We start from the raw sequence: 9,922 nt of genomic DNA, 5'->3' as shown, positions 1-9,922 counted from the left end.
GCTCTTCTCTGGTGGATGTTGTTCCAGTGGTAACAGACCCGATGATTGTTTCCACTGTTCCGGCACAGATGGTTGTTCCTACAGTTTCTGGTCCCATTACTTCGCTACACATCGACCTTGGGAATGGTTCTCGAGTGGCTGATTTGGATCTTCCTCCTACTACTTCCTGTCAGTCCTTGCCATTACCAGGTCGCACGCGCTCACAGCAGCGTCGGTTTTACAGATCTCAGAAGAGTCAGGCGGGGTTACCCTATGGGCGACCGCCTGATTCAGGTTGACATGTTTTTCTGATGGGCGTTCACTGCAGAGTTCTCCTTGCCCATCAGTATTATTAGTTTGTCTGATGTATTCCGGGGCGCCCGATGTTTTTATTTTCTGTGTTTTGCTTTATTATGGGCTGCCCTGTTGTAGTCTTTATTTATGTTTTTATGTTATGATTGAGATATAGCCTTTCCGGAGGTCTTGGTCTAGTCCCCCTCCGTTAGGTTTTATTTGTTAATAAATAAACTTTAAAAAAAAAAAAAAAAAAAAAAAAAAAAAAAAAAAAAAAAAAAAAACCCTAAACCCTAAACCCTAAACCCTAAACCCTAAACCCTAAACCCTAAACCCTAAACCCATTTTTCGCCCCTAAAATTTTTTCTCTAAAGTGAATAGTGACCCAAAATAAGACAAAAATCGCCCAAAAATCGCCTCCAGGTTAACGCCGGTTTCCGGCCGGCCAATGACACCAACAGATGCGCCTCGACGAGACGAGGCTACTGTAAAAATTTCAGGTCAATCGGAGCACCTTTGCTCGGCCAATTGCACGATCAAATGTCCGAAATTTGCGCAATTTCCGGCGAAATCTGTCGCGCCGGTAACCGTGCATCGTCCGGTATCGAGTGATATACCGTTGGAACCGTCTTCACCAGTCGATCCTTGTGTCCAACTTTCAGGTCAATCGGAGTCTGTTTGCTTCCCCCAAATCGACCGGCAAAGTCCCGACGGCACTGTTCACCGCGTCACCGTCCACTTCTTCATCGATTACGGCCGTTTCTCGTGATGGTTTTCCGATCAAGACCCAGATCCGGAATCCCCATGATAAGGCGCTTCCAATGAGTCAAGGCCCGTTACCAACAACGTCCGGTGGTGAACGGAATTTCAGATCTACGTTTGGCACCATTCAAACCCTAGGTGCGCCGGTTTCGTCTTCCAATTACTCCGGCGTCGGTGCTCCGATTATCAATTCCTCTTTACCGTATACTTTACAAGTCATGGGTAACTCCATGGTGCAATCAATTTCAGCAAATGTTGGTGCAATCAAAAACGCCCAAATTCATGGGTTTCAAGCGAGTTCGTCGCCGAGTTCTGCCCGGTTCAACACGTCTTCGGCCGTTTCCGGTGGTTTAGTGGCCGGTTCCTGTCCCTCCTCATCGTCACCGGCCTTCGGCTTTGCTCCGGTTGGAAACTCACCGGTGAAAGCGGTCGAGTCACCGAGTCAACTCAACCGTGTTGACTCGGCAGTAGCGCCTTTGTGTACTGCTGCTCCGGTAAGTGCTGTGCGTTCTACAGTTCGTTTGCCTTCTCGGCTGAAACTGCCCGCTCATGCGGAACTGTTAGGTACTATCATGCATAATGGTGTCGAAATACCTTTTGGGTTCTTTAAGTCGAGTGGATCACCTCTGTCGCCGGTCGGTTCCTCTCTTTTGGGTACCGGTTCTGTGCTCCCATCGTCGTCTCTGGTCGGTAGTGATGTTCAGGTGGTCACCTCGCCATATTTGGCCGGGGGTCAACCGGAGGTCAAACCTACATGTTCTTCTGCTCCTGATGTTTCGGCCACTGTTCCGCCTTCACCAGTCCCTCCTTTGGCTTCATTTCGAGATATCACTGCTCTTCCTCCAGCCAAACAGAGCTTTGCAGGGTTTGGTGACATGCTGGGGTGGGCCTGCGGAGCCGACTCTTGTGGATGGTATTCCGGGTATTCTCTTCCCGGATCAGGTTATTTCTTCCCTGTCAGTGCCTTTTAAATTTTCGTTGATTGGCCGTGTTACAGGGAACCGGGGTGTTACACCCAATAGTGCTATCATGACTGCTTTTTCCCATTTTGGCTTCATGGGCTCGTTTACCGTGAAATTTCTTCCCCGAGGCTTTTTGGTTATTATTTTTTCTGTTGAGGAAGATTTTCTTAAATTATGGTCTCAAAAGTTTGTTTCTATCGGGACAGTTTCGATTCGTTTTTCTAAATGGACACCAGAGTTTAAATTTGAGGCCGAGTCTTCGATTACTCCGGTTTGGGTTCGGATTCTTGATTTACCTCTGCATTTATATGACAAGCAGTGTCTTTATCAGATTGGTAAGATTTTAGGGAACCCTCTTATGGTGGATGAGATTACAGCTGATGGTTCTCGAGGCTCTTTTGCCCGCATTTGCGTTGAGATTGATGTGTTGCAACCTCGTCCGGATCAAATCTGGGTGGGGTGGGGCAGTCACAGACAGACTTTGGGGGTGGTCTATGAAAAAGTCCCCTATTTTTGTACGGAGTGCCATATGTTAGGCCATTCTGTGCAGCGCTGTTCTAGTTCTGGTTTTAGGTCTTTTGGCAGCCGTTCCAAAGATCAGGGAAAGCGTCCTCATAATTCTTCGGCTGATCCAGGGTCTTCGGGTCAGCCTCACAGTGTTCCGCATGACTCGGTTCCTTCTAGTGGTGCTGGTTCTGGGAGTACTGAGCTAGGATGGATTCAGCAGCGACGTAGGCGTCGCCAGGCTTCTAGTCAGGTTACTCCCCTGGCTTCTCCTTCGAGTAACCAGTTCGAGGTTCTTCACTCTATTACAGGAGATTCCTTCCCAGGTGTTGATTCTGGTGTTGGTTCATCTTCATGCCCATCGTCCTCTTCTCATTCTTTAGAGGCTATTGTTGAGGATATTCCATTGGTGCCTCAGGTTGTGGTGGCTACCATGCCTACTCCTCAGGACATTTCAGTGGTTGTTACTTCCGTTATTGCAGGTGGTGCTCAGGGGTCTAGTTCTGGGTCGAGCTCTTCTCCGGTTGATGTTGTTCCCGTGGTGATAGACCCGATGATTGTCTCCACTGCTCCGTCACAGATGGTTGTTACTACAGCTTCTGGTCCCATTACTCCGTTACAGATTGACCTTGGGAGTGGTTCTCGAGAGGCTGATTTGGCTCTTCCTCCTACTACTGCATGTCAGTCCTTGCCACTACCCGGTCGCACGCGCTCACAGCAGCGCCGGTTTTACAGGACTCAGAAGAGTCAGGCGGGGTTACCTTATGGGCGACCGCCTGATTCAGGTTGATATGCTTTGAGGTGGGCGTTCACTGCAGAGTTCTCCTTGCCCACCCTTTGTTTTATTTTGATTGATGTATTCTGGGGCAACCTCTGGTTTGTTTGCTTTTTGTTCTGTTGTATTTCGGGTTGCCCTGTTGTAGTATGTCGTTATTTTTGTTTTGATGTTGTGATTGTATAGCCTTTTGCGGAGGTCTTGACACAGTCTCCCTCCCATTAGGTTTTATTTGTACTGCTCTTTGTTGTATAAAAATAAACTTTGATTTAAAAAAAAAAAAAAAAAAAAAATAAAATAAAAAAAAAAAAAAAAAAACCCTAAACCCTAAACCCTAAACCCTAAACCCTAAACCCTAAACCCTAAACCCTCTAAACCCTAAACCCTAAACCCTAAACCCTAAACCCTAAACCCTAAACCCTAAACCCTAAACCCTAAACCCTAAACCCTAAACCCTAAACCCTAAACCCTAAACCCTAAACCCTAAACCCTAATCTCTCTCATGTGAAGAAGATTACGCGCGCGTTTGGTCGAGGGGGAACATTTTTGTGGGACCACTTGGGATCCGTTTTTCTAAGTGGACTCCCGAATTTAATCTGCATGAGGAATCCCCCATTGCGCCAGTCTGGATCCGTTTTCCGGGCTTACCCTTGCATTTGTTCAACAAGCGTACTCTTTTTGCTCTTGCGAGTCTTGTGGGTAAGCCTGTTAAGATGGACGACCACACCGCTGATGTCTCTCGAGGCGCTTTCGCCCGAGTATGTGTGGAAATTGATGTTTTACAGCCTCCCATTCAGCAGGTTTGGGTTGGTTGGGGTGATCACACACAGGTTATTGATGTCATTTATGAGAAGATCCCCGCATATTGCATTGACTGCAAGATGCTGGGACATTCAGTTACCGTGTGTTATTCTCACGGGAAGAATCCTAGGCCGTCGAGGCCTAAACCCGTTTTTCAAAAATCTCAAGATCCAGTTCCTCCCAAAGCACAAACACCCCAGGAGGGTGCTGTTCCTGTCTTTAATCCTGGACCACAGCCTCAGCTTCATTTAAATGGCGATGGCCCTAGACGTAGACGGAGGAGGCGGCCTGTGCACAGGGGTCATCCTGCTGGAGCCCCCCCTACAGTTCCTGATGTTCCGCATCAAGTTACTTCCTCAAATGCCTTTGAGGTTTTGTCACCCTGGCATGATGAGGCTCAGCGTTGCGACGCTACTGAGTTGGTTGGTCTTAATCCTGATCTTGGATCCCACTTGGAGGTTGTGGGTGATGGTTTACTTGGAGATGCTCCTTTGGATCAGGCTCCTGTTGTTGATGTTGACCCGATTAGTTTGGGTCTGCCCATTGTTGACGCCTTACCTTCGGGTACGGCTTGTGTGTCTGTTCAGTCTTTGGTTCATCAGTTTGAGGAGGGGGGTTTTGGCACTTCTGTTCAGTGCATGGAGAATCACAGCTGCCATTCGATTCCTTCCATTCCTTCTTCTCCAGATGTTTCCTCTCATCTTGAGGAACTTGTTGCTCAACAGGGGTCTCCTGTTTGTGAGCGGATTGTCGAGCGTATGTCTGCTGATGACCTCGACACGGGGTTTGATCGACATTCTGATTCTGGTGCTCAGGATACTGATATGTCGAACGTGAATAAAAGGAAAAAGGAAGCGTTGGGAGTTTCGTTTAAGCGGCGGCCGGGTGCTTCTGCTCATCGATCTCCATGAATTCCCTCATTTGGAATGTTCGGGGACTTCGGAGTTCGGAGTCCCAACAGCGGCTTCATGCTTATGTGAAGGCGCATCAGATTAAGATTTTGGCCATTTTGGAGCCGATGATCATGTTGGACCAGAGATTCATGACTCGCCGTTTTGGTTTTTCTAGAGTCATTTCGAATCTTTCTGGTAATATTTGGGTTTTTTTCATCCGCGGATGTGCAGACTGAGTGTGTTTTGATCATGCTCAGTTCCTGCACATCAAGGTGTCCGCCTCTTTTTTACCGACTGAGGTGTTTTGTTCATTTGTTTATGCCAGCTGCGGCTACGTTGAGCGCAGAGATCTTTGGTCTTCCCTTCTTCAGGTCAAGCCTGCTCTGGGTCCTTGGCTTGTTGGGGGTGATTTTAATGTAGTCAGAGATGCATCTGAGTGTTTGGGCACCCGTGGTGGTAGGCTTCTACCCATGGAGGAGTTCAATACTTTCATTTTGGATTCTGGTCTGGTTGATGCCGGTTTTGAGGGCTCTTCGTTCACCTGGACGAATAAGACCATTTGGAAGCGGTTGGACAGGGTTATGGTCTCCGTTGATTGGGGTGATCATTTCAATTCCATTCGTGTTGAACATCTTCCCCGTACTTTCTCTGACCACTGTCCGCTTTTGGTCACCGCTCCGGTTTTTGCCCGTGGGCCGAGCTCGTTTCGCTTCCAGCGTATGTGGCTTCGGCATCATGGTTTTTTGCAGACTGTTCGGCTTAATTGGTTTCTGCCTTGTAGTTTGAGTGGTATGCCTCGCCTTTTTGCTAAGATTAAGCGCCTCAAACATCACCTCAAGTGGTGGAATCAGGATGTTTTTGGGAACCTTTTCGATAAAATCATTGAGGCTGAGAGGGCTGTTCGGTCCGCTGAGGTTGTCTGTGAGGCTGATCCTTCTGAGTTGAATTGGACTTCTCTGTCTGATCGCAATGAGGATCTGGCCCGTGTCACCGCCATGGAGGCGGATTTTTGGAGACAGAAAGCTGCTTGCCACTGGTTAGAGGATGGTGAGAGGAACACCAAACTCTTTCACAACATGGTGAAGAAGAAAAGGGTGGCGAATAAGATTTTCCGCATCTGGGATAATGGGGTATGCCTGACGTCTCCTGAGTTGATTCAGCAGTCGGGAGCCTCGTTTTTCCAGCATTTGCTTACTGGTGACCCCTCTGCGCTTGCGAGTCCTGATTTTTCGGGCTTCCCCTCCGTTATCTCTGCTGTGGAGAATGAGGGTATTGTTGCGACCCCTTCTTTGGAGGAGGTTCGTGCGACCGTCTTCTCCATACATCCTGATAGTGTGGCTGGGCCTGATGGCTTCTCCTCGGCGTTCTTTCAGCATTGTTGGGAGATTGTTCATCAGGATGTTTTTGATGCTGTCCTGGATTTTTTCAGGGGTTCTCCCCTCCCCCAGGGTTTTACCGCCACCACAATCACTCTGATCCCCAAAGTCGCGGGTGCTCATGCTTGGTCGGACTTCCGTCCGATTAGTCTGTGCAATGTCACTAATAAGATCATCTCTAAGCTGTTGTACTCTCGGCTGAGGGTTGTGGCGGAGAGACTTATTTCACCGAATCAGAGTGGCTTCGTTCCGGGTCGGATGATCTCCGATAATATTCTCCTAGCCCAGGAGCTCACTCACAGTCTCACTCTCCCCACTCGTGGCGGTAATGTTATCCTGAAGTTGGATATGGCCAAGGCCTATGACAGGGTCCAGTGGCCTTTCCTCTTCGAGGTTTTGAGACACTTTGGTTTCTCGGAGCGGGTTGTGGAGATGGTCTCGGCTTGCATATCTCATTGTCATTTCTCCGTGAACATCAATGGCTCTCTCTCGGGGTTCTTTGGTTCCACTAGAGGCCTCAGACAGGGCGATCCCTTGTCCCCCATGCTTTTCATTTTGGGGGCGGAGTACCTATCGCGCGGCCTTGACCGCCTCTACCTGCAGCATCCTGAGCTCAGGTACCGCTCTGGTTGTGATATCCTGATTTCCCATCTGGCTTATGCTGATGATGTCATTATTTTCGCCAATGGTGGGTCTCGTAGTTTGCGGCGCCTTATGGGTTTACTGCATCATTATGAGAATTGTTCGGGTCAGCTGGTGAACGCTGTCAAAAGTTCTGTTATCTTGCCTCCGAGGTGTTCTGAGCGACTTCGCTCTCGGATTTTGCGCATCACCAGGTTTGCGGAGGGTCATTTGCCCCTCAAGTACCTCGGAGTCCCCTTGTTTAGGGGTAACCGAGTATGTTCCCTTTTTGAGCACCTCCTACAATCTGTTCGTAGGAAGTTAGAGGGTTGGGAGATCCGGACGCTCTCTCCGGGTAGCCGCATAACCCTTATCCGCAGTGTGCTCCTCTCCATGCCGATTTATCTGTTTCAGGTGGTACAGCCACCGCTTGCTGTCATGGAGAAGCTTGAGCTGGTTTTCAACGCTTTTCTCTGGGGGTCGCGGACACTGGAGAAGAAATGGCACTGGGCCAAGTGGTCTCGAGCCTGTCTCCCAGTGATGGAGGGTGGTCTTGGCTTCCGCAGATTGAAAGATCTGGTGGATAGCTTTTCTATTAAGTTGTGGTTCCGGTTTCGGCAGGGCTCCTCTCTCTGGGCGAGATTCCTTTTACGGAAGTATTGCCAGATGGATGCTCCTGCCTCTGTTCTCCCTCGTGGTTTAATATCCCCCACCTGGCGTCGTCTCCTACAGATCAGACCTCGCGCCGAGCCCGGCATTCGCTGGCGCGTTGGCCTTGGAGACGTGTCCTTTTGGGATGACATATGGTTTGGGGATACTGCTCTGTCCAGCCAGTGTGAGGTCCGTGGGGGCCGTGCTGTTCGGGTTTTTAACTTTTTGTCTGAGGGGGCTTGGGATTTCGATCTTCTTTGCGCTGTGGTGGCCCCTTCCGTTGCTGAGGCGATTACTTTGACCCCGATTGCCTTTGGCGAGCCTGATTTGGCGCTTTGGATTCACAGTTCTGACGGTGCTTTTTCGATTAGGTCTGCTTGGGAGCTTGTCCGATTGAGAGACCCTGTTTCTGATATCTTGACTCCTTGTTGGGGCCGTTGGTTGAGGCCCACGATGTCTTTTTTTCTTTGGAGATTTTGGCATCAGTGGCTCCCGTTGGATGATATGCTCCAACGTCGTGGCTTTGAGTTGGCTTCTCGATGCCAGTGTTGTAATATGTCGGAGACATTTACACATGTCTTCATTGATGGCCCGATAGCCCGTTATGTCTGGCATTTCTTTGGGGCCATATTTCATGTCCGGATCCCCTGCACAGGGGATCTCAGGTTGTTCCTTAGCGCTTGGAAGAGAAATCTTCATTGGGCACCTGGGGGCCACGTCAAGGAGTTTCTGCCCTTCATTGTTTTGTGGTTTCTCTGGATGGCTCGTAATGATGCGAAGCACCGTCAGTTGCGTAATTCTGGGGAGACTGTGAAGTCTCAGATTTTGTCTTATCTGCGTCTTGCCCATGCTGCTTTCATTGTTAAGCCCAAGCACTGGCTTGGTGCCTTTGAGGCTGCGAGATCGCTGGGAATTTTTGTTGCCTTTCAGCGGACCCATAGGTTAGCGATTGTCCGGTGGCTCTGTCCACCACCTGGGTGCTTTAAGCTGAATGTTGATGGGAGTTCGAGGGGCAATCCTGGGGAGTCGTCTGTCGGTGGTGTTGTGCGTGATTCTTCTGGCAGGGTGGTGCTCTCCTTCAGCGAGTTTATCGGAGTCGGGACCAATGTCCGGGCGGAGCTTTGGGCGGTTTGGAGGGGCCTTCTTATCTGTTCCGATCTCGGTCTTTTTCCCCTTTGGGTTGAGACCGATTCTCAGATTTCTCTTCAGATCTTGCGTTCTCGTCGGTGTCATTGGGACCTTCATCATACAGTCACTCGGATTCTGTTTCTTTTGAGGGGGCGGGCGGTTCATTTTTCACATATTTTTCGGGAGGGAAATTCGGTGGCGGATGCGTTGGCGGCGAGGGCTCATACCATTAGGGTTTATACCTTAGAGTTAGGTCCTTCACTACCCAGACACATATCCATACTGACCCGCTCGGATATCTCCGGGCTTCCCTACCTCAGATACAGATGTTCTTAGCTATTTGCAGCCCCTTCCTTTATTTGGATCTATTTCTATATATATATATATATTTATATATATCTATATGTATTTTTTCCTTTGCAGGTACTGTCTCTTTGGAGTGCTTTGTTTCTTTGGATCTGGGTGGACTCTCGCACCTTCTCCATTGGTGCTTTTATTTGGACCACCCTGTTCTCTGGCGGTCGCTCTCTGCAGGCTTCTCCTTGGCCGCCGCTTTCTATATTTTGTGTTCTCTTGCCGGGTTTTATGGTGGCTTTGGATGATCTCTCTCAGTGGTTTCTCTGGCCCAGAGCTCCATTCATGTCGGGATTTATATGTTCTCTGCTTTTGCTACGTGCATTGGTGGCTCTCCATGTTATCTCTTGGCTACCTCTTATATCAACGTTCCAGTCACGCTTGGATTTATGACGTTATGAGCTCCATACGTTTTCACCTTCTTCTGGGGATTTGAAGTTTCTCTTACTTCAGCTGGATTGCGACCGATCTCGGACTAGGACGCCATTTTCATGTTGGACTTACAGCGACAGACGGCTCAGAGATGGGTACAATTGGTTGTCTTTTGCACCTACATCTGAGTCGGATCTTTACAGTTTAGACATGTTTCGATTTGTTTTGATGTATTTAGCGCTGCTCTTATATGTTCATTTTATTATGCGCTTTTCCTAGGGATTAGATTTTGGCACGTGTATTTGCCACCCTAGGTTTTATGTCTTTATGTTTTATGTGTTGTCAGACTCGCTTTTAGAGAGGTCTTGGTATACCTGCCCTCTCTTTAGGCCTTATCTTGTATTTCTTTTGTGTTTATATATACAGGTAGGGGTCCGCCTAACCCCCCCG

General features: G+C 48.8%; 1 protein-coding gene across 1 annotated transcript; it reads left to right on the top strand.

Annotated features, from left to right (window-relative positions):
- The first annotated feature begins 5,965 nt into the window (after nucleotides 1-5,965).
- Nucleotides 5,966-9,493, top strand: LOC142535410 (uncharacterized). Its single transcript, XM_075641772.1, has 2 exons — nucleotides 5,966-8,980; nucleotides 9,170-9,493. The coding sequence occupies exons 1-2, from the start codon at nucleotides 5,966-5,968 to the stop codon at nucleotides 9,491-9,493; spliced, it is 3,339 nt and encodes a 1,112-aa protein (XP_075497887.1).
- The last annotated feature ends 429 nt before the right edge of the window (nucleotides 9,494-9,922 follow it).

This window comes from Primulina tabacum, unplaced genomic scaffold (assembly GCF_025594145.1).
Source record: "Primulina tabacum isolate GXHZ01 unplaced genomic scaffold, ASM2559414v2 Contig989, whole genome shotgun sequence".
Taxonomy (NCBI): domain Eukaryota; kingdom Viridiplantae; phylum Streptophyta; class Magnoliopsida; order Lamiales; family Gesneriaceae; genus Primulina; species Primulina tabacum.
The sequence above is the reverse complement of the archived record's forward strand: the minus strand, read 5'-3'. Positions and strand labels throughout refer to the sequence as shown.